This window comes from Gopherus evgoodei, chromosome 9 (assembly GCF_007399415.2).
Source record: "Gopherus evgoodei ecotype Sinaloan lineage chromosome 9, rGopEvg1_v1.p, whole genome shotgun sequence".
Taxonomy (NCBI): domain Eukaryota; kingdom Metazoa; phylum Chordata; order Testudines; family Testudinidae; genus Gopherus; species Gopherus evgoodei.
This window is the reverse complement of record NC_044330.1, coordinates 2,330,975-2,355,938: the sequence shown is the minus strand read 5'-3', so window position 1 is coordinate 2,355,938 and position 24,964 is coordinate 2,330,975. Positions and strand designations below refer to the sequence as shown.

General features: G+C 39.3%; 1 protein-coding gene across 1 annotated transcript in view; it reads left to right on the top strand.

Annotated features, from left to right (window-relative positions):
• The first annotated feature begins 580 nt into the window (after positions 1-580).
• OPA1 (OPA1 mitochondrial dynamin like GTPase) overlaps positions 581-24,964 on the top strand; it is an 81,136-nt gene continuing 56,752 nt past the window's right edge. Inside the window, 10 exon segments of the mRNA XM_030574538.1 lie at positions 581-663; positions 1,009-1,107; positions 1,939-2,046; positions 3,537-3,590; positions 4,255-4,322; positions 13,967-14,077; positions 20,609-20,662; positions 22,863-22,967; positions 23,792-23,878; positions 24,659-24,772. Coding sequence (XP_030430398.1) covers positions 1,032-1,107; positions 1,939-2,046; positions 3,537-3,590; positions 4,255-4,322; positions 13,967-14,077; positions 20,609-20,662; positions 22,863-22,967; positions 23,792-23,878; positions 24,659-24,772 — 777 coding nt within the window. The 5' untranslated portion in view covers positions 581-663; positions 1,009-1,031.

The window sequence follows — 24,964 nt, the reverse complement described above, 5'->3', positions numbered from 1 at the left end:
ATATTTAAGACTGGATTAGAGAGCCATTACACATTTTTTGAAAGTAATTGCAAACTTTAATTCTATTCAAAAGGCTATAAGCTCCCACAGTATCTATGTAGCCGGGAAGGAATTTCCTGTATGGTAAAGCACTGTAGCTTTGGAATGATGCTCTACTTTATTTTTCATCCTTTGTAAATCTCTCTCTCTCCCTCTCTGTGTATATATACATAAATACACACTCTCTCTCTCTCTCTCATATTTTGTGTGCTGGAGGTAGGATACAGGACTAGCTGGACTAAAGGTGTTTTGAGTAGAGCTGTCACATAATCTTAATTTGTTTCTTTATTTTTCTCTTTTCTTTCAGTGTTGTCTGCCAAAGCTTAGCAAATAGCAGCTATGGAATAAAAGGAAAATCACCATTGCAAAAATTACAACTTGTTTCCCGAAGTATTCATCATCCCATTATACAAGATCAAAGTTTCAGAGACCTCCACTAAGGACATCAATTCAACAGTTCTCCTCTCTTAATCGTCTTCCCTTACGGAAAACGAAACTTTTATCTGTAAAATATGGGTACCTGTCCCATAGAAATTTCTGGGTAGCTAGACTGGCTTCAAGGCTTCTAAAACTTCGCTATCTTGTACTAGGATCTGCTGTAGGTGGTGGCTATACAGCAAAAAAGGTAGTTATTTGCAGAAGACACTTTATATGTTTCGTATTGTTCGACAGACATTTCAGAATAATAGTTATTGCTGCAGTCAGTAAAATGTAGAGTTCCATCATTTGATCAAATAAAGACAGCGGAGAGTATGAGGGTAGAGAGGGGCAAGTTACTTACATTACTAAAATAGATTTTATTGGACAGAAATGGGATAGGGGTTTTGATGGCTGTTTTGTAGATGTTGTGACTAAGCCACAAAGCCAGTATGTAAGATGACAAGTTAGCGCAATAGATTAGTAGGTAAATTCTTTCAAGTTGAACATTTTTATGCTTCTCTTATGACTTTTTTTTTCTGTTTTTGTGTTAGACGTATGATCAATGGAAGGAGATGCTGCCTGATCTCAGTGACTATAAGTGGATTGTTCCTGATTTCATTTGGGAGCTTGATGAACACATTGACTTAGGTATCATAAAAGCTAAAATATGCTTTGATTGCTAAAGATCAGTGTATGCCATGCTTAGATTTAAGAACATAGGTGTTCAGAAGCTGGTTGCTTCTATAAAAATGTTCTTATGACATGATTTTAATAAGATAAGTGCTATGGGGTGTGTCTTAGGAAGGCACACATCTCATATATGCATTGTAAGAGGAAAAGACCACATAACATTTGGTGGTGGTTATTCCAACGTCTATCCTGCACATGGGTGCATTGCTTGAGACTAGATGAAAAAATTGAATTATGGAATAATTAATCATACACTCTCTGTGATGGTATTTAAAGTATGCTGTCAGCCTGAAATCTTTTTTTTTGCTTGCTTGCTCTTTTAAAGGAAAGAATTAAAAGTAGCAGCAGGTGCTATACTTGGCTCTGGGAACCCCTGCAATTTTTTTGTTGTTGTTGTAGTCAAATTCTTGTGTTTATGAATATTTCTCTTTCTGGTTGCTATGTGAAAGACTCATACAAATAAAAAGGATATCTGACTAAGTATACAGAAGGAACTGTGGAACTGTCTAGCCACAAAATGCTGTTGAATGCACCAAATAAACTGAAAAATAGGAAAATACTGTCGTTGAAATGTTTATTACAGTAATTGTGTTGTACAGATGTTCTCTCGCTTTCATATACATAGAAATATAAACAAACATTAAAATATAGAAAGAGAAGCATATTGATTCCTGATACAGAAAAATGGAATGAGCATGTGAATGTTTTTATTTTTAGATAGTTACTAAATTTTATAGTGCAAACTATTCTCGCTTACAAAAAACTCACCTTTTTATACTTTTTCCCTAGAAAAGCTTAGCAAGGCCCTTCCTGATGCAGAAGACCTCGCTAAACTTCTACCTGACTTTGACAAGATTGGAGAGAGCCTCAGTTCACTGAAGGGCTTTTTCTCACCTGGTGAGAACAATTTTTCAGCTTTGTTTTACTTATGAGAATGTGTATTGTTACAATATGAGATCATAACACGTCTTTAAACAACAAGAAGTGAAAGGTTTGTGGAAATTGTGTGCTGTTCTAGGAGTATCTCATTTGTTTTTTAAAAATAAATTGTGATAAATAGTCGGTGAGAACTGAGAGATATGAAACTGAACAGCGAATTGTAGAATCACAGTTAAACTAAAACCAAATAGATTGAAAATGTAAATGTTTCAGTGAGATGTAGATGCTGGAGCTATGTTGCCAGTGAAGGTGAGAGGAGAGGTTTAGCCAGTACTCTTTAACAGTATATCACTATGCTCATGGTAGGAGAAAATAATTTTTTTGTTAAAGAAACGTACTTCAGGCAGTAAGTGATTTTTTTTTTTTAAACTACCAAAATATCTCCATTTGCGTTGGGTGTAGCATTTAGTAGATGCAGAAGATTTGTCATTGACCTAGTAGTCTCTCAGGGGCTCAGCTGACAGTTTTCTTCTTGAGAAAAATTCTGATTGAAGTTAATGGGAGTTTTCGCTGTGTAAGGACTGCAAGACAGGCTGAATGGAACAAAGAATGATGAATGAGCTCTAAAACCCAGATGCTACATGGCAAATGGATGTCCATATTATCAAATCCACACACCTTATTGATTGTCCATACCCTACTGAATTTAATCTTAAACCATTTTCTCATGTTAACAAATTCTACAAAGGTATTCTGGTAGTGGAAATTGATAGATTTTAAGGCCAGAAAGGATCACAGTGGTCATCGATAGTGATTCCTTCTGCTCTTTAGAATCTATGAATCTAGTCTGATTTTCTGCATAGCATATGCCGTAGACATTCACCCAACCATTCCTGCAGTGGAGGGAAGTCTCCTTCCCTGCTACACAAGTGAAATATTATCAAGACCCCTAAACTTATGGCTGAACTCAAGGTTATCTTTTATAAACACATCTTATCTTGATTTAAATATAGTTTATTGTAAATTTAGACGGCGGTATAAAGATGTAGATGTACATATAAAGCTTCATAGCAATCACATTTTTTTCATGTAAGTGTGTTTGAAAATACTGTAATTGTTCTAGGTCTATTTGCATGTTCATGACAAGCTTACTGGCATTGTCTGAAACAAAACGTTATATAATATAATGCGTTCTAATAATATTAAAACAACTTTACAGAGAGCAAAATCTAAATGGGATTCAAGTGTGAGGGTGATGAGAAGGGCAATATCAGAAACCAGAGACAAGTAGATGAGACCTCCTGTGGGTTGGGGTTTTCTTCAGTGGAATATAATTTTGACTTTGGTGCAAGTTACTTGTTATCCATTTTAGCTGCATTTGTTAGCATGCCAAGATTGGTTAAGACTGCCCAGTCCCTGAACTCTAAGACTGAAATCCCTCACATCTTTGCTTTGCCATTTGTTTGTATTTATAATTTTTATTTCCCCTTTTTGCTGGTTTTTCACAGGTTACAATTTGGTTAGTGAAGTCATAGGAGCTTCTGATCTGCTTCTCTTGTTAGGTGTGTAAAAAGCCATTTTTACTGCCCTTAACGTGCCTCTTTAAAAATTTATTAATTAACCAGTGATACACTAAAAAAAAAAAGGGAATGAATAACAATGCAAATGCAATTTATTACAGCAATTTAATCTTGAATTGAAAACATTTTATAACTACTTTAAGAAAACTCAATTCCCACAGTGCCAATGAAAAGCCAATTGCTCACTGTCAAAACACTAAACAGATGCCTGTAATTCAGGCATTTTTCAGAAGTTTGTTCAGAAAAGAATTATTTACAATATGCAGGAATATTTTGTGTTTCTCATCACAAATGATAATATAACTTATATCCCGTCATCTGATGTCTAACACATGCAGTCATTTCATCAGCAAAAATGTCTTCAGAACTTGAATGATCTAGTTGCGGTTTTCTGTTACCTTTTATAGTAGCCCATTCAGTTTGAGTTGGATGTTAGATTGGTACAGTTGTAAACAAATCAGTTTTAAGATGTTTCTGTGCTTATATACAATAATTCGTAGAATGATTGCAACTTCAGAAAGGTTATTTGTATAGTAAATACCTGGATACTGAGTTCTACTAAAAATTGGACCTCCTATTAGACATAGTTTTGGATTTTGAACAGGGTACTAAGGCATTTCAGTACGTTTCTGTAATTATTTCCTAGGTTCCCAAGGAGAAACAGCATTCAGAGCTACAGACCAGGGATATGAAAATGACAAACAGTACAAAAAGGTATATTTGAAGAAAGTATTTAGTTATTCAATCACAAAGCTTTTAAAAAGATTAAAATCTGTGTTTTTTCTGTAGGAGTTAATTTTTTTAAAAGGCACTTTAATAACGAACTGTAGATGTAAATTTAAAGAGGCTTGAGAGCTGAAATGGTTTAGTATATTGTATAGAGTATAATTTAACAGCTAGACTAACAGTTAAAATATTTTGTGGGGAAGAAGGGAGTAATATAAAGTCCTTAAACCTTCTGTCAAAATAATATTCTTTAAAGACTCCGGTTGTTGGGCATGTTACTATAGTCATTCTGTGTTCATTTTAAATTTCTATGCAGCCTGAGGGACTGATCCTGCCAACACTCACTGCTTGTAACTGTGACAGTGTTGGCTGGTTCAGGCCTTAATATAAAATTCAAAGTGCTGCATCATGCACTGGCTTCAGTTATACATCTGAAAGTATTGCATCGTGTGTCCCTTTTCCATTTAGACATTATCCATCAAGCTTTGGATTTAATTCTTTTTCTGCTTAAAACAGTGCAGCATCTGTTTTTATGGCCTGCGCATTTCCGAGAAAAGGAGGGTTTTGTTTTGATCCTAGAAGATGACTTTGCTGTGTGAAATGTCACATCAGCTGGTTAATACACTTCATTAGCATGCATGGTCAACTTTTGCCTTGCAACTGAAGAAAGTAAAGTTTAGCATTACACACTTCTAGATCACAGATCTTAGTTTTATTAGTGCTGTTAACCACCAAATAGCATCTCTGATTGTTTAATTTCATTTTATAGTAGTTTTCATTTTTGCCATTGTACACTTCAAAAATTTCTGAACAAATCTGAATGAAATCTAATACATGCTGAGAACTTCTTTGAAAAATATTTGCCTTGTATGTGAATCTTGTGATCAATACTGTGTATACCTCACAAATGGGAACATTTATCATCCCAGTCTTAGCAAAACTGTAACTAACTCTTATTTTAAACACGTCGGTGCATGCAGGCATGTATGCATGTGCACTCCATTTAATGCACGTGCACACTTACTGCACATGCCTGCAGTGAGACCAGTACAAGAGATCACTTTTATTAGGCAACCTCCTTAGGCTAATCAGACAGCAAGTGTGAAAAATCGGGACAGGGAGTGGGGGGTAATAGGAGCCTATATAAAAAAAAGTCCCAAATATCGTGACTGTCCCTATAAAATTAGGACATCTGGTCACCCTAAACCTCCTGTCTTGGACCACTTCAAAGTCTCCACATTTGAAATGAGCACCATTCTGTTTCCCCTTTATTAGAAGCCTACCTTTGCTTAGCAACAGATTTTTGTCTGCCTTGAAAGGTTGCTTAAGACAGGTGTTCGTTGTTCAAAAGTCGAAGTGTTTCACTCTCAGATTGTGAAGTAAAGGTCTTCTTACCTATTGTCTTAACAAATCATTTATGAAGCTAAGCCAAGTTACTTGCTTTCATATATATTTTGTTGAATACCGCACAGGTAATGAATACTTTTTAAGCTTGGTTTCTAAATTCAAATATCAAGTCATAAAACAAACCATGGCAATAAGTGGTTTTATAATAAATCAGTCTTAAGAAGAATATGTTTCTTTCATACCTTTTGGTGGAAAAGTCACTTAGATATGAACGAAACAATTGATTAACTGCCTCCAAATCAGACAAAATGCTATGGCTACTCATCTGAATTCCCAGTGATAATTCATGCAAGGATCCTCTCTTCATATGCAGTTTCTTCACCCGTGCCTGTGACTGGCTAAGCTCAGTGCTGTATTGCTGGGGACTTGAAAACAGAGGAAGAAGAGTGTACAAATCTTCATTATTATTTATTGACTTTTCTGTGGTATTCATTGCCATAGCATTTGGGTAGTAAACAATGTTAAGGTCACAGGAAAGCATTTTTAAACTTGAATTTGCTGCTTATGGGCCTGGTTCAACTGTCACAAAAGTCAGTGGGTATCTTTTTATTGACTTCAGTGGAAGTTTTATGGAAGGCATTAGAATTTGAATTCCGGTCACCAGTAAAAGGCTGTGTTACTGCGCTTCTGACGGTCCTTGATGAGTTAGCAATGGTTTGTTTTGAATGTTTTAATTTTATTGCCTAATTGCTTCCACTTGCTCTTTCCTTTTATTTGTACCCTGTGAGCAGTGGAATAATTCTCATGCTATTTTCTTGTTCACCTTGTCCTGCTTTTCTGGGTACATCCCTCCTGTGCATCCCCGCTCTCCTGTCTCATTCTGAGGCCTAAATTGACTGTGAGGAAGGAGGTGCTGGCTCTAATGAACATTAAAATTGGGGCCCTGTTCATACACTTGTGGAAATGGGAGAACACTATACTGGACCTAGTATAAAACAGTATCTCTGTTTTGTTCACTGTGTGAGATCTGCTTATGCTGTCAGGCACAGCATGCTGATGGGCAATCAGCTGTAGTGCAGGGGCAATAAGCAATAACACAGTATGTAGCTACTTTGAACGTTTGGGATATAAGAAGAGAGAGAGAAAACCCTCTTGTTTTTAGTGCATTTACTTGTGACCACAGATCGTTTCAGTTTGCTGCAAAACTCATGACCGTGCTGCAGAAAACATGGGCCCTGCTTAAATCTATGGGCCTCCTAAAGTTCATCTTAGTTTTGTTATCTGCTCTGCTAATGGAATAGCTTTCTTACTGCAGGGGAATGACGCCTCAAAAGGGAGAGTTAAAGGTATCATGGGTTTTCAGAACTGTATACTGTTCTTGTGGTTGTGATTGAAACCAGACGTTCACTAATGGATAATGAAGAAACCATAGCCACTTGGTTTATTGGCAACCAACATGTTTTCTAGACAATGGGTTAGATGACCTTCCTTCATACTGTGCATTCCATTTCTGACCCACGTTAGATTGCATTCCATTTCTAGTCAATATTAGGTTGTGTTAAAGATTAAGAGGTAGTATGCATATCTTAATAGAGAAGTCCCCGACCTTGGTTACTTCCCCCGTTCTACATCAACATGTTTTTGTTCTCATAAGTTTGCCTGCCTGGAGAGCACAGATCTGAAATTATTGTTGCTGATGTCTCTATAAATTTCTGTTTTCAAGGGTTTAAAAATGTCAATTTGTATAGGTCTGACAGGTTATCAGTCTTAAGGTGATTTTGATTTTATTTTTGTACTGATTATTTTAGTAAGTCCAGTGACTTCTGATTTACTTGTCTTCATGAAACAATTCTGACTAGTTTAGCACAAAATCTTTTTTATGGTCAGAGATCTCAACTTAATTTATAGGACTTCTCTCAGTAGGCACTGTGGGTACGATTTTCAAAGGCACTTACGTGACAAAGGAGCCATAATCCCATTAACTGTCATTGGGACTTAAGCCCTGATCCTGCAAAGATTTATACATGTGCTTAACTTCACCATCGTGAATAGCCCCATTGAAATAATGGAACTACTGTAGAACTTCAAGAGTTACAAACACCTCGGGAATGGAGGTTGTTTGTAACTCTGAACGAAATATTCTGGTTGTTCTTTCAAAAGTTTACTGCTGAACATTGACTTAATACAAGTTTGAAATTTACTGTGCAGAAGAAAAATGTTGCTTTTAACCATCTTAGTTTAAATGAAACAAGCACAGAAACAGTTTCTTTACCTTTTTAAACTTTCCCTTTATTTTTTAGTAGTTTGTTTAACATAATACTGTACTGTATGTGTGTTCTGTGGGGGGTTTTGGTCTCAGCTGCTGCCTGATTGTGTACTTCCAGTTCCTAATGAGGTGTGTGGTTGACTAGTCAGTTTGTAACTCTGGTGTTTGCAACTCTGAGGTTCTGTTGTACTCAGGGGAGCAAAGATAAGAACGTGTAAATTTATGCAGGTTTGAGGCCTTAGATGGGGGTGGGCAAACTTTTTTGCCCCAAGGGCCACATCTGGGTATGGAAATTGTATGGTGAGCCATGAATGCTCACGAAATTGGGGGTTGGGGTGTGGGAGGGGGGTGAGGGCTCTGGAGTGGGGTCATAAATGAGGTGTTCAGGGTACGGGAGGGGGATCAAGGCTGGGGCAGGGAGTTGGGGTGTGTGGCGGGGTGAGGCCTCCGGCTGGGAGTACAGGTTCTGGAGTGGGGTTGGGGGTGCAGGAGGGTGCTCCAAGCTGGGACCAAGGGGGTTGGAGGGCAGGAGGGGGATCAGGGCTGGGACAGGAACTTGGGGTGTGGGAGGGGGTCAGGGATGCAGGCTCAGGGCGGTGCTTACCTCAAGCAGCTCCTGGAAGCAGCGGCATGTTCCCCCCTCCAGCTCCTAGGCGCAGGCAGTGGCTCGGTGCGCTGCCCTGTCCGCAGGCGCCTCCCCTGAAGTTCCCATTGGCCATGATTCCAGGCCAATGGGAGCTGCAGGGGCAGTGTGCAGAGCCTCCTGGCTACCCCTACACATAGGAGCTGGAGGGAGGGCATGCTGCTGCTTCTGGGAGCACACGGAACCACAGCACGCACAGAGTGCGGCAAGCCATGGGCCGCACTCCCCAGTGGGACCTTGAGAGCCAGGTTAAAACGTTTGAAGGGCTGGATGCCGTGCCTGGGCCGTAGTTTGCCCACCCTTTCCTTAGGTGCTTATGAAAATGGGGCTACAGCTCCTAAGCCATTAAGGTTCTTTTGAAAATGTGGCCCTGTATAACTAAAACCTGATAGATTAAGTTGAGAAATATGTCTGTTAATGTAAACTACTTACTTACATGTTACGAAGGGGAAGAAAAAGAAAAGGTCATTTGTAAAAGTTGGAATCTATGCCGTGGTTCTTCCTCATTTCTTGCGATTGTGCATCCTTATTCCCTCCATGCGATTTGTACCACCCACTTTGGCAGCACATTTGTAAAACTGTCTTGATCTTTATAACAGAAGTAGCATTGTAATGATTAATTCAGTGTTTTTCTCATGTAAAATCCCATGAATAGATTTTAGTGATGGTTAACTTTGTTAGGAGAAAACAATGGCAAGTTCAGTGGAAGGAGAGGTGGTTCTTTGAGCATGTGTCAGTGTAGATTCTCCTGTAGGTGTGCATGCAGTATTAGTCTTTTGACTATCAGTGTCTGTCTGGGTCACGCATGTGCCTTGGGCCTTGTGCATGCTCCTGTGTGAGGACATAAAGGGTAGAACAGCCATGACCCTCCCTCCATTCTCTCCTACTGCCTGTGGGCAGCGAGATGAAACCCAACACTGTCTGACCCATTTCTCTGTTGTTGTTCTCTATCTTATTTACAAATTTAATTGAAGAATTCATTCTTCTAGTCAAATTGGCCCTACTTGGACTTTCCTCCAAACAAAATATATATAAAAAAGAAAAAGGACATTCTCCTTGTCCAGAGGGGATTGAGGGTCAGCTCTGACCCACAGGAAATGACATCCACCAAACTGGAGCCAAAAAAAATCATCCTCAGCTAGTTCCCTTCCCAGCAGACACCTCATGCCAGGATTCAACAGCAAGGAGCAGAGAAAGATGCTGGCACCAGCTATTCCAACATCGAAGCCCAGCACCAAAAAGCAGGCCAGACAGAGCATAAGTATAACTCCAGGCACCATACTAGACCATCTCACAAGGAAGGACCTAAACACCAGGTGTCCCAGAAACAAATCCCCTACAGTGTCAAGGGCCGAAGCTGCGAGCTCAGCCACCTGCACTTCCCAAGGAAGGAGCGGTCTAGTACCAGCCTTACCACCAGTGCCAGCGTTGGCACTGAGGAGCAGGCCCATCCCGGTGCTGAGACACATACTGATTGAGGATTCTGTATCTCCACTGTGGACATCCTTCACACTGAGACCGTTGCCGGCACCATCATTGCCAGCACTGAGGCCACACCCACCTACCTGTGCTACCATTTGAGGAGATGTTCTTGCTGATATTAAGCCAGGATTTGTCTCCCATACTATCAGGCAGGGATCTCACTAAAAGCAATAGGAGTTTCCAGTTCAGAGACACATCCCAGGTGAAGCACAAGTGGCAGTGGGCTAATGGTTCTCAATCCTCATTGTAAAATGCCATCTTGGCCCTTCAGGCCATAGTTGGGGCTATCCTCACATGTCCTGGAGCAGATCTCTCTCCCACAGGCCATGGAAGAGGTGGAGATCTCATTCTCCAGTGTCACCATTAACTAGGTCTCCCATGCCTGAACCATATGCACCTCTCCATGAAGAGGTGATGTCAAAGGAGTTCCAGCAACCTCCTTCTCCACCAAAAGAGCTTCCTTCAGGCTGGCCTCTGATGACTTCAAGGTGTTCCAGTACCCTACAGGCTCTTCAACGCTAGCCAGGCTTGCTCTTCCTTTCAATAAGGATCTGCTCAAGCACTCTTCCTCTGATCAGAGTGTCAAAAAGAGGCACCAGGTACCATAAAAAGGCTCTAAACATGTCTGTGCTCATCCTAATCCAAGGTACAGAAAAAAATCCAGGTCTGCAAAAGGCATCTCTAAAGAGGAGAACCCTAAGAAATAGAACCTCTTCAGGCAAAAGCATGTTCCTCCATCTCATTGCAGCTCTCTATCATGAACTATCAGGCCCTAGTCACAAAATACAGTTTTCTTACATGGGAGGGAGTGGCTCTTTTCCTGACACAACTCCCACAGGATTGTAAGGAGGATTGCAGCAGTCTTTGCCTATCCTTCTGTTTAATTGTACTTGGTCTTTTCTTGCCCTATGGCACTGAGGTTTCTTAAAGTCTTATTACATGCTTACCAACTGATCAGAGACCCCAGTCCGACATGGTCCTCAGTATTGTCCTTCTAAATCTCAGGGAGCCCCCACCCGCACCTTTGAGCCTCTTTTAGAATGCTCTTTGCACTCTAAGATCATCTTTACTCTGTCCCTCAGTTGATCTCAGAGTTCCACCTGAATCAAGCAATTAACTGGCTTGTCTTTGTCCCAAAGCCCCACTATGCACCAGCAGAGGAAATGCTACACACTCTGGATGTCTTCAGAGCCTTACATGGGCAGAACCCAACTTTTCTTTAGACTATCTCCTCATTTATTTGTAGTCATAGACAGCCTGTCAGACTGTCCGAGCACATAACACAGATAACCCGTGTATCTCAACATGTCATCAGATGGCTTGTGCATCTCTCCCCCTTAGTGTTAAGGCTCCACCACAGCTCAGTGCCAATATCAGAAATCTGTAAGGCAGAAATGTGGGTTACCCTGTGACCTTTGTTAAACACTGTGCTTTGTAGTTAGCTGACAGGTCAGATGCCAAGGTCGGAGAGCACCTCTGCAGTCACCGTTCAACTGATGTAGCTACAACTCCTAATTTTCACCATTCAGAGGTAGTTGCCAATCAGCTACAGTGGGATTTACACTGACACACATTCGTAGCAGAAAGAATGATTACTTATCCTACAATAACCGTTTCTTTGAAATGTTGTCATACGCGTGGATCCCATAGCTGCCATCTGTCCTCACTTCCAGAGTTTTCAGCAGACATGGGTTTTGGATTGTTAGGGAGCCTTAGGGAGGGTTGCTGCTGTCCACCATTTATGCCCTCACAAGGGAGGGTGTGTTTGTGTGGCTCCGGCTGACACTGCTGTTCAGAAGACTCCGAAACTCGCACTCATGAAGAGCATGCACACTTACGGTGGGAATCTCACAGACAACAGCATCTCGAAGAACCTCTGTTCCTGGAAGGGTAAGTAACCATTCCTTCCTTTTGTTGTCTATGCCTAACAGGAGTTGTTCGTGTGCGTTATGCTATTCAAAGATTTCTTTTTCAATTGTAATGCAGTCATTAAGACATGAGAAAGCCAGAGGAAATGTATGTGAAATAATGCAATGGGTCTGATTATAAACAAAGGAAAGGAAGTTATATTTAAAACAGTCTCATTCCTTACACTGCTACCATTTCTGCTTTGATATTGTACTAAAGACAATTACTTAGCCTCAGAAGTTTTTTCCTTAGTTCCCCAGGGAACAGCAGGCTCGGAGAACTGGTATTGCTGCAAGTAATCACAGATTAAACAAAAACTACATTTGAGAACATGGAACAGTGTTACGTACTGTGCAACGCCTCTTTAAACACTAACGGGCAAGCTAAGGCTTTAATTCCATATGTTCTTCCTTTTGTAGAGTCTGACCCTTAACATAATTTTTAAAGGGACACTGTCAAGTCATTTTGAAAAATTCTTTATTTGATACCAGTAACAACTTTACTTAGCAGAATTCTAAAAATATACATTATTTTCACTTGTTAGCTTTTTTGCTCTTATTGGATAGTGAAACTTGATGGATCCGTTTAATTTCTGGTTCTCATGCATTAGCATGATGCATTTGTGTTTGGTTTTCCAGCAGTGCAGAGATTTAAAAAAACAAACACAAAAGAAAATGAAACAACCTCTCCCCTTTGTATTTATTGAAATATAAATATGAAACTGTTTCTTTTCCTACAAAGATGGATAAAGCTTTTTTTATTTTTTTGTTTAAACCCTCTAGTTCAGGCTTTATCCTATTGACAGTGTCTGTCTATTTTTTGTATCCATCCATATAGTGTGTGTCTGTACTTAAGATGCCTATGTATATGGGTTTTTTGTGCAGTGTATGTATAGTTTGATGATACATGAGCTCTGAAGAACTATTTTGTTTTTCTTTAAAAAAAAAATCAAATTCTGATATTTGAGGCTTGTTTTTAAACACTAATGTATGTTTTGAAACTGGTAATGCTATTAAATGTTTTCTTTAATGAAAATGTAATGTTACATTTGAGTAGACTATTGTTCAAAGACTTTTTAGTGTTTTTTAAATAGGTTAATACATTTAATATTAATCTCCAATTTTTAAAACTAGTTGTATGAGAAATTCCAGTGGAACGTAATTCACACACTATTTCTGAGCAAATGTGAATTTTTAAGACATGTGGCTATTAATAAAATAATTGGGCAAAAGAAAATCAGGCACTTTGTTCATGGAGAAACTTGGAAATAAGTTGAAGGTATTAAGCATGACACATTTCTGCAATTCTGGAGGGATGAGAGGAACTATGCAATTTAACTAGACACTGCCAAGGTGCTATAGAGCGAGAGCTTTCTCTCTCTCCCTATATACCTAGCCAAATGTCTTTTATTCCTTCAAGTCTGGAGGTTGAGCAGCAGGGCAAATCCTCTTTTGACAAACTATCCAAGCAGCTGAGGTATTTAAGAACAAAAAAACTTTGTTTATTCTCAGCAAAGTTGAAGGGGTTAACTGTTACACATACAGCTATATGTACAACTTTGTGAAGAGCATCCAAACTTCAGGTCTTTTTTTATTGAACTTCCTTCTACTTCTTGTTTTAAAAGAAAATGCTGATATCTGAAAATACTTTTGAAGTGAATAATTGAGGATGCAGTGCCAAAAATCTCCACAAAGTCTCTTCAAGCATGGCTAGTTTAAACCCTTTTTAGGATTTGGACACTTTTTTTTAAATTGACTTTAATTCTAAAATGTAGCCTATTTGTTGTTCTGTATGACCTACAGGCTGGCCAGCTCTTTCCAGTCCCAGTTGGCTAGTAATAGCTGTTGAAATAGGTTTTCTTTTTTGTTTGGACTGACCCATTCATTCCTGTCTTTCATCTGTTTTTATGTAACAGTTTTGGTTAACATTGTTTTCCTCCCACCCCCAATTTTCCCCTTCCTTCTCCTTGTTGTAAACTCGTGGCAGGGCCTGCTTGGTGAACTCATTCTATTACAACAGCAAATCCAACAGCATGAAGAGGAAGCATGCAGAGCTGCTGGCCAATATAACACGGGCTCTTCCCAGCAGAAGCGAAAGGTGATGGTTCAAAGGGCACTGTGTACTATATTCATATTAACCAAGTGCTTCAGCCTCCTTCATTTGATGTAGAAGAAGCTAATTTTAATCTGACCAGAGACCTAAATAATTATTACAAAAATCTTTTTGCAAGAGCACGTGGTGTTAAACTGGTCCTGCTTCCTGTCACTCTACCTGGGGTGCCATTAAATGACTCTGGATATTCTGGGGGCAGTCTTATAGGTAATTTAACATCCGTTTCTGAAACCTTTGTTTACTTCTAAATTGACCTGTATTTTAAGTTATATTTCTAGAAACTGGATTTAGGGAAGACAAAGAATCCTAGTCAGCCTTAAACTGAGTGCATGCTGATTTAGCTTCCCAATTCTGATATCAGATGCAGTATTTAGAAAGTATATCTCAGACATATCCTAGTTCAGTTTATTCCTGGTGAGGTGATAATTCTGTCTAAAACAACCTGTAACATATTAGGATGAAACCATGAACATTAAACTCCCCGATATAGTTACAGTGATAAACAGCCAATGACAAAATTAGTAATAACACAATAGTGAGCATTAGCCGGTTACCAATGTCTGATATTCGTAAACATAAACAGGAATGGTCTGGATCATACTTAGTCCTGCCATGAGTGCAGGAGACTGGACTAGATGACCACTCGAGGTCCCTTCCAGTCTTATGATTCTATGAAACCTAGTACGCCTCTACCTCAATATAACACGACCTGATACAACACAAATTCGGATATAAAGCGGTAAAGCAGTGCTCCCGGAGGGGCAGGATTACGCACTCCGATGGATCAAAGCAAGTTCATTATAACGCGGTTTCACCTATAACACGGTAAGATTTTTTGGCTCCCGAGGACAGCACTTTATCGAGGTAGAGGTGTATATGTATCTCAATAGCTTTCTCTTACCCAGCTTCCATCGTAAATCACAGACCAAGTAATTTGGCTGTTGGTCTTCTATACATTATTTTACGTGGTGCTACAGTTGGATTTTTAGCATTAGCATGTTGCTGACATATTGCTTACTAGTTTGGGATAATTTTAGTAGTCATGAGTACTTCAGAGCTAATTTTTGTAGCCAGTATAATCACTTCTGTGACTGTGAAAACACAGTTATCTGTAGTTCCCATGTCCACAGAACCTGCAGTTCATTCTGACTTTTCACAATTCCATAGCTTTGGAATTAACCACTGGATACACACCTTTAACACTCTCTGCATCTGAGGTTGTATCGGAGAGAGAGATGGCGAAGACTTGAAATAAAGTTCTATACATAATATTGTATATAGCCATGGTTTTCACCAAAGGGCCTGATGGATTTAAAATCCTAAAACACGTCACATTTTAAATGTCAGTACTCCAGTCTGTCTCCAGCATCCTTAATCAAGCTACTGTTAAATGTTAAGCGAACATTCCTTGGCACTTTGCAGCTCAAGAACTACCCTTCCTCCTCCTCTGTACAACTATGGGAAAGATGAGTAGTGAGGGGGAGAGGTATGTTTCTTTGTTTCATATTTAGCTCATGTAAGTAGTGTACCTTTGTGGCTTAGAGAAAATTGACCAGTCCTTCCTTCAACGAGGCACCATGATACATAATAAAGATTCTGGAAGTGTAACGCACTGGAGTCTGACTGCTCTGAGAACAATTTGTCCAATAGTACAGGGGTGGCCAACCTGAGCCTGAGAGAGAGCCAGAATTTATCAATGCCAAAGAGCCATAGTAATATGTCAGCAGCCCCCCATCAGCTCCCTGCCCCATCCCCGTCCCAGCTCCCAGTGCCTCCCGCCCACCGGCAGCCCCACCGATCAGCCCCCTTTCCCCCATCGCTCCCTGCACCTCCCAATCAGCTGTTTTGTGGCATACAGGAGGCTCTGGGGTGGGGAGGGGGAGAAGCGAGGTCATGGCAGGCTCAGGGGAGGGGGCGGGAAGGGGTGGAGTGGGGGCAGGGCCTGTAGCAGAGCCAGGGGTTGAGCAGTGAGCACCTCCCCTCCCCCCAGCACATTGGAACGTTGGCACCTGTAGCTCCAGCCCTGGAGTCAGTGCCTATACAAGGAGCCGCATGTGGCTCTGGAGCACAGGTTGGCCACCCCTGCAGTAGTAGATTACACAGTCTTTTCCCACTTCCCATCCAGAGCAGTGTTGCTGATGAAAACCAGGGATACCTTTAGCAGACTAAACCTGCCTGTTTGTTTACTGATTCCTTTACATAATAAGAGTGACTCCTTCAATTCCTTTGTCAGGTAGCATGCAAGTCTGTATTTAAGCAGAGCTAGGTAGTTTTTTGTCTTGAATGCAATGTGTTAATTTGACTGTGCTGAAGAGACTACATTCTGAAACAGAAAGCACAAACATTTCCACAGAGTAATCCCCACTTTTTTCTAAAGCCTTTTAAGAAGAGTTCCTATTTGTGTAGCGTTGAATGTATGAAAACAGTTGCTGGAAAGGGAATGCAGTACTTGATCTTTAAACTTTGGCTCCATTTTTTGAGGAACTAGCAAAGAATTTATTTTTTCAGGATTAATCTGTTTCTGCAGAGAATTTCCCATCATTATTTCTCTTTTGCAACTAATTCCGTGGTGTTGGAATTGCAGAAAAGATTTGATGTCTAGCACAGTAAATAACTTAGTCCTGTAAGGGAAAGTCCTAAATTTAATGTCCCAAATGCTTGAGCATCGCATTCTTTGCAGAAGTATCAAAGCCAATCATAACATTTAGATGTGGAGTTTTGTGCGCTTTGATGCATGCCAGTGGCAAGGAATCATGATGTGGTTTATTTTGCTGCAACTAACCCATTTGTTGTGAAACAAATTGAATGGCTGGGTAAACAGAGAACTTGCTGTACACACCTTAAAAATGAGGATGTAATAATGTAAAGATTCAGTCATTGGGCCAAACTCTGTCTTGGCAGAAACAGGGGCTTCTCCCATTGAAATCAATGAAGTTGCCCCCACTTATGCCAGGGCTAAATTTACCTCGCTTTTCTTTTGCAAGCTGATATGTTACCTGTCTACTTGAAAATATGATTGTTTCATTTCCATTCCTCTAAGCCTGAGTATTCCTGTTCCTTTCCTTTAATTACACATTCTGACAACAATGTCAATGAGATATGAACAAACCAAGCAGCAGGACTTGCATGCACCATGTTATACAGATCCTCCTCACAGTGATATAAAAATAATTCAGCTGCAGAATCTAAATTTCTCAGATTTTCATCTTCAGTCTAGAATGTTTCTGTAATGCAGATTGTCTATTTTAGATGGAAATTTATAAAAATATTACAAAAAGGACACCAGATAACTCATCTATCATTTTTAATACCCTCATACACTTGTAATTGTTTCCCTTTAGATTATTATTGACCACTTGGAAAATACTATATTTAGCTGAGGGGTTTGTTGTATAGCAAGAACTCGTATGGCTTCATCTCTCTGTACATTGACATTTCCAGTGATGCCACTGGGAATTGTTATAGCTCATAATGTTTAACCAAGAGATGTTTGTGGTTTGGGGCTGTTTTGTGATATCATGTCACAATAGTGACAATCTCCCAGATTTTTAAGGTACTTAGGTATCTAAAGATGCTAATAGGTGCCTCCTGGGATTTTCAGAAGTTCCAGGACTTGGTCCCTATATGGCCCTATGGTTTTTTGGTCATTTATGGTTTTTTGGATGAATTATAATGACAAAAAATTTATCCACAGAGCATTTGAAATAAAATCTAAAACAAGTAATTAATGGATTTGTAGTTTTGTGAATAACGTAGCTGAAGTCAACGTACTTCACTCCCCCATCAACTCTGCCTGTGCCTCTCGCTGAGCTGGAGTACAGGAGTCAACGGGAGAGTGCTCGTGTTGATTATCGCATCTATGCGATAAATGGATAAATTGATCGCTGCCTGCCGATCTGGTGGGTAGTGAAGACATGCCATCAGCCTCCTACACTGCCCTTTTCAGTTGGTGGCAGCACTCCTTGTGAGGACATGCACCACTGGCAGAAGGAGGGTAGTGTGGTCATCTGCCCCCCACAGTAATTACTGCTGTGGCTGTAAGTTGACCTAATGTGGGTTGATTTAGGGCTGTAGTGTATACGTGTCCTTAGTTCTGACATACGTTACTGCTAAAAGTGTCTCAGTGCTGGGTCTTTTCCTGCTGTATATTGTGGCACATAGTTAGAGGGCTGCTTTCTAGGAATTAGATTAAGGCTACCACAAACCGCTCCTTTGTGACCGACAGCAGGTTTCATCTTGTGTCTACTGGGAAGAGAGATTAGTGCATTATCTGCCCACCTACTCCTGAAGTATAAAATGCTGTTAATGGAGAAAGGAGAATAGTGCCCCACTTTGAGAGCATTCTTTGGATTCCAAAAAGGCATTGTTTATTTTTCCTAAAATTCCTCAGGCATTTTCAGTAACTGTTTCAGGAGGAGAATATTGAATACTTGTCTAGATATCAGTGGTATATTTATAGTGAACAGAATGAAAGGATACCATAACAATGACTGATGTAATCCCCTTCACCGTTTCATTAAAGATTTATCAAGCCTCCAGAAAATACTATTAAAAAAAGCGTTCTTAAATGCTTTTGAGAAGAGGGACATAGCTGTTCTTTGGATGTCTGCATTGCCCAGAAACATTTTCTGTATTCCATTTTTTTCCTGTTTTCCTCTTTTCTTCCTTCACTGTTTTCTTTGCTTCCTGTCCCGGTCTGCCCATTATATCCCTGCGATGCTTTCTGTTTGGGTGGGTAGATATATCTCTATTTGTTTGTTTAGACATACCATATATTGTTAAAGGCATCAAACCATCTTCCCTGTGTTGAACTCTTCTTAGTGTCTGTCGTATTCAGGTGCTAAGAGGGCATGTTTTCTGTGCTGTTGGTCCACTGGTGGAAACAGAAGGTGGCCCACTTCCAGCATTTTATTTTCAAGGATCAACTAATGAATAAGAAAATAATTGGATATAGGGACCATTGTAATTTGGCATTGCCTGTTGCAAAGTTAATACGTGGTCATGTGTATCTTATAGGTTAAGTAGCTCCCATAAGCCAGTTGCCATGAAGAACTGGGAATTATTAATCTGCCAACAGTTACTATGAAATTAAAGAGTGACTGCATTGGTTTGTGTCCTGTAAATGACACGTTATCCATGCATTAAGTTGATATTCTCTTTTGATTTTTCAAGCTAATTTGTTTGAATTGCAAATATTTAGAGTGACGTCATTTTAAAGTTGAGTTGAATTTCTTTATATCGATATTATTACTTCATTAATGTTTCATTAATCATTCCTTCTTAATTGTCCTTTAGGCTTTACATTAGTTTTAAAATACGTGCATGATGCCTATTTTTAGTATTTTATATTGAATTTGTGACTTTAATTAGGAAAAAACAGATTGAAAATTCCATCTGTTTTTACTTTTTTATAGATCTACTTTACTTTACAATTTCATTTTTTGAAAGGATTTGACTAGAAATTCCTTCATGTTTGGGCAACTATAGTAAGATCACACTTTAATTCACTGGACGCTGAAAAATTTAACATTTTCACTCTTCTACATTGTTTCCCACATTTTAATACTGTCTTAATGACTATGCATGCTAATGTAAAGCATCCCATCAAGAGTGCATGCTGACAAATTAAAACAATGGAACAGTAAAATATACATAATACTTTTGCAGAATACAGTGTTCCTGTTAGAACTTGGTTACATAAATAAATTAGTATGGTGCTCAGTTGTGTACAAGACACAAAGAATGTGATCCCTTTGACATTTATAAATCTTAAATATAAACACCTGACAAGAATGCACTGCACGATCTATAGGATGCTGATAGTTAAGAAAGATTTTATGTAGTGACATACCTGGGGGGAATAGTGTTGGAACCAAATTGATACAAGTTAAGTATCTGAGGGGTAGCTGTGTTAGTCTGGATCTGTAAAAGCAGCAAAGAGTCCTGTGGCACCTTATAGACTAACAGATGTTTTGGAGCATGAGCTTTCGTGGGTGCATCCGACAAAGTGGGTATTCATCCATGAAGCTCATACTCTAATACGTCCGTTAGTCTATAAGGTGCCACAGGACTCTTTGTTGCTGATACAAGTTAGTGTTTGCATCTTCAAAGTGCCGTACTAATTAAACAAATAAATATTTAGGCCCAGACAATTTGGCCACATGACTTTATCAGTCCCTTGGTGGGGGAGAAATTCTCAGAGGAAGCTACTGAATTTTATTTATCATTAAGCCTGATTTCTCAGAATCTGGTCCTGGAGGTGTTAATTTTTCTACTGGCTTGCACAAAGATTTAAACTTCATTATATAGAATCTTTCTGCTTTTGATGGAACCTTTAGCCACTTTAAATGCCAAATGATGATTTGATTTAAGAATTTGATTTGACTGGAAATGCATGCTTAATCAGTTATTTTATGTTTAGTAAAGGTTCTGGTTTGACATTCATTTGCACCCTGAGGATAAACTATGTGCTGTATAACCAAGCAATGGTCGTGATTATGTCTCTTGATGTTGTAGGTCTCTGACAAAGAGAAGATTGATCAGCTTCAAGAGGAACTTCTGCACACACAGGTACGTACTGTAATCCTAGTGTGATGCAGTAGGTACTGTCTGTGTGGGGAGTGGGAGAGCAGGGGAGGACTTTAGGGGATGGACGATGCCAGAGCCTGTAACTTGAGCTAGGTAAGGGAGGGGAAAGGTCAACACCTTTACCCGGGAAGGGGACAAAGGAAGGGAGTGGCAGGAGGGAAGCAGTTTGAGTTTGGGCTTGGGGCTGGATGGGCGGAATTCAGGGTATCCTAGCTAGGATCCAAGCACCCTGAAAGCCCAGAAGGACTCAGTGGAGGGGTCCTGACTGTGCCTGCAAGCCCTGCTGTAACCTGTGTTCCTGTTGTCCAATAAACCTTCTGTTTTACTGGCTGGCTGAGAGTCACTGTGGGTCCCAGGAAGAGGGGTGCAGGGCCGGACTCCCCCACACTCCGTGACACCTAGTAACAAGGAACCAAAATTCAGAGGACCATATGTGCAAAACTCAAATTTACTAAACAAAAAAGCACTTAAGATATAAAACATTTTCCAGAAATTGAAGCAATTTTTTAAAGATCTGCAATACAATTGATACTCCATCCTGAATTGGACAATGTGTTAGATTTACCTTTTCTGATTTTAGAGTTTTTTGTTGATTTGTCTTGATTTTTAATGTTTGTTTAGCCTGCACACTTTGATATAGAAAGGAAATGGGATTATACATAACAAGGTGGCATTTTAATCTCTTAATCCGTGAAATGACATTTCTAGGAGAGACACAAAGCTCTTAATGCATTAAACAATCAAGCACTGGGGATCTAAGTGTGGAACAAGAGAAAGTTCTGTAATATAAAAACCACAGAAGGTAATATGCTATTCTGTTTATAGTCATAGTAGAATTCACAAGGACCAGTATGTTTCCATTTCTTCCAGAAGAAGAGTTGCATTGTTGGCATAGACACAATTAGAATATTTGGTTCTCTTATCAGACAAGTTTACACCAATCAGTAACCATTTCCCTCCCATTTAAAGCTGTTTTTATAAGAGGTACTGTGATATCCTTTCAGTGTGAAAAGCTGCCAATGGCAGAGTTACAGAATGTTTTCCGTGGGATATTTTTGTCCATTTATTGATGGACTTCAGTAATCTGAAGCTGATAGAAGCGCTCAGGAAACTATTTTAAAACCTTGAGCCGTGCTGACAACTACTGGCAGAGGTCTTCAATTTTCCACCCTTTTCAGATGACCAGACCTTTTTAATTTTTGTTTTTAAACTATAAAGGCTTTAAAAATGCTCAAAAACCTGATATTTTACAACTTTTAAAACTGCCTTTTTTCCCCTTGTGCTGTAACAATTTAAAATAGCCTGCCTTTCCTGTCAGCCAGGAGTGAATCAGAACAGTTGTTCTAGAAGCTGTGTCAGCAGCAGGGCCACAGTGTTCAGTTACGGACCTAAAGTGGGCTTCTAAAGCCACATGCAGACTCTGAATATAAGGATCTTTTTTCTTGGTGATGGTGATCACCCACAGCTTCCACTGATACGTTAGTGACATCTATGGAATTGTGGGTACCCAGCAGCTATGAAATTCAGTCTGCTCATTTTAGATGTTTAAATATGAATTTAGATGTTCCAAGTTTGAATATTTTGGCTTAGTTCCATGATTCTAAAATAGTCTGATGCCAGAAGTACCTTTGGCTTCTGATAGCTGAAAAATCTGTTGTATAAAGCAGTGGTTTTCAACCTGTGGTGTGCAGACCCAGGGGTCCACAGACTGTCTAAGGGGTCCATTAAAGGTTGTCATTACCGTATAATAGTGGTATTCAACGTACCATATCTGATATTTCCAAAGGAGTCTGCACCTCCATTTGAAATTTTTTAGGGGTCTGCAAATGAAAAAGGGCTGAAAACCACTGCTCTAAAGCATTTTTTGTAAAGTGTATGCAATTTGTAGAAGAAATATCAGAGAATGTTGCATTCCTGTCCCTGCTTCCCTCACCGTGAAATCCTGCATGAATCATAGTTTGATAACTTCTGGTTTAGGCTCTTGTTACATCTATTTTTGAATAGTTTTCGCTTAGTTATATAGGATTTTAACAAGCTTTCAGTGATTAAATATTTTCTGTGGTGTGGAGGGACTTGTTCGGAGAATTATTTTTTTTCATATAATATTCTTAGATAGGGAAAAGTTTGCTGATCTGTTCATACTGTTTTCCATGATTACTCTATTTGTACTACTGTTTTGTAGCTGAAATATCAACGAATTCTTGAGCGCTTAGAGAAGGAAAACAAAGAACTAAGAAAGCTGGTGTTGCAGAAGGATGACAAGGGCATTCATCAAAGGAAGCTAAAGGTACTGTATCGTATAGTTACACAGTTGTCCGTCAGAAGTGTCAGACCAGAATTAGCCCATGAGCTCCACAGTGCTTTTTTAGCAATTGGTCTTTTAACATTATAAATGGATCTTAACATTTTTAGTTGTTGATGAGTGGACTTTACATTTAAGGATACCGGTTAAGCAATTTGAATGAACCTCATTTCTAACTGTGCTTTAACTGTATGTAATTACATGTGTTAGCAACTTCATAACAAGAATACAACTGAAGTTACTAAGTCTATCTTGAAGGTTACACAAATTAAAAAGTTGGGTTTGTGGTTTGTGTAGTATTATGTAACTAAAATCTACATTATTTTTATTTAATTATAAAAATATTCTTCTAACTGTTTGTATACAGTTCTCCAGCACCTCCATGGTTTGAAATGGGACTTTGAAACTTGGCAGAGGGGTAGTTAGTCTGAGGAAGCATCTTTTGATGGCCCCATATAAATCCATGCAGATTTAATTAAGTAAAGAGTTGTTGAAAAAAGAGTAAGTACTCGGCGGTGCTGTCTGTAAAATGGGGCACGTCGTGTATATGTCCCCCATTGTTTCAGTAAGCTAGAAATCCTTCTGCACAGGATATCAGACTACTGCTGCTGCCAGTTATTGTAGTTAATACTTTAGCTAAAACAGAAGAGGGCTCAGCTGCGGAACTGGAGGTTTAAGGCTCAAACCTTGATGAGAGTGTAAGCACACAATAATCTTCTTTCTAGGACTTCAATGTGAAAACTGTTGGCATTTGGTCTTAGCTCTTTTAACCAGTTGAGTTTTCTCCCCTGTATTTCAATTCTTTTTAGAAATCTTTGATTGATATGTACTCTGAAGTTCTAGACATTCTGTCTGACTATGATGCCAGCTATAATACCCAAGATCATCTACCTCGGGTAAGTCAGTGAAGTCTTAAAGGGCTATGTTGCTTCATAGTGTGACTACTATAGAGTGCATGAAAAAGTTATAAGTATTGGTTTGCAGACCCCAGATTAAATGTTAGTGGTGATTTTAATCTTACACGCAGAAAAACAGCCTAGACATTTAATCCAAAGACCTTCATATATCCCAGAATGATAAAAATTAGAGCTAGTCCATTTGCCTGATAATGCAGGACTTTTCCCAATAGTGTAGTTCTGAATGTTTTGTCCCTTTAACTTTTAAATGGTTGGTCAAGCCAGCAGCCCTGAATATGAACCCCTACAAATGCTGGGTGCTGGTGTCATTTTTGGTTTTGAATTTCTGCATCCATACATACCTGTGCAGTTTGGTACTAATTCAGATCCAGATTGAAAAAGGCTAACTTTCCAATTCATGTGTGACCAAAATCTTGTGAGAACAGACCGTGTGGCTTCATCAACATTGAACCAAACCCTGAATTAGCCTTGAACCATAGACAAAGCCTGATCCAGATCCAGACACTGTTAATTTGCCCTATCTCTAGTTTTAAATGGCCTAAGTAGAAAAACTTTTGCATGAATAAAATCCATTGTTAATCTATTAAGGAATTCATTATTTGTGACAATGCTTTTGTTGTCAAAACTAATCAAATGTAACCAGCTCTAATATGTGTTCCCAATTGGTTGCTACAGTGTATTGTTTAACTAAGCTATCCTACTGAAGAAACTGACTTAATTATGAAAAGCCATTGACTACTACTACTACTTTCATTTAAGGTTGTAGTGGTCGGAGATCAGAGTGCAGGAAAAACCAGTGTGCTAGAAATGATTGCTCAAGCCCGGATATTCCCTCGAGGGTCTGGGGAAATGATGACGCGTTCTCCTGTTAAGGTAAGAAACAGTATCCTAATGATATTCAAAATGTTGTAAAGTATCCAAGTACTATAAATTCACTTAATCTAAGCTAAATTATCTTTGTTTGAATATCTGATTATTTTAAAAGCATTCATCATAAGTGTGCTGTTACATTGTTACTACTGATGGGCTAAATTCTACCAGTTACTTACTATCAGGGTGTAGCAG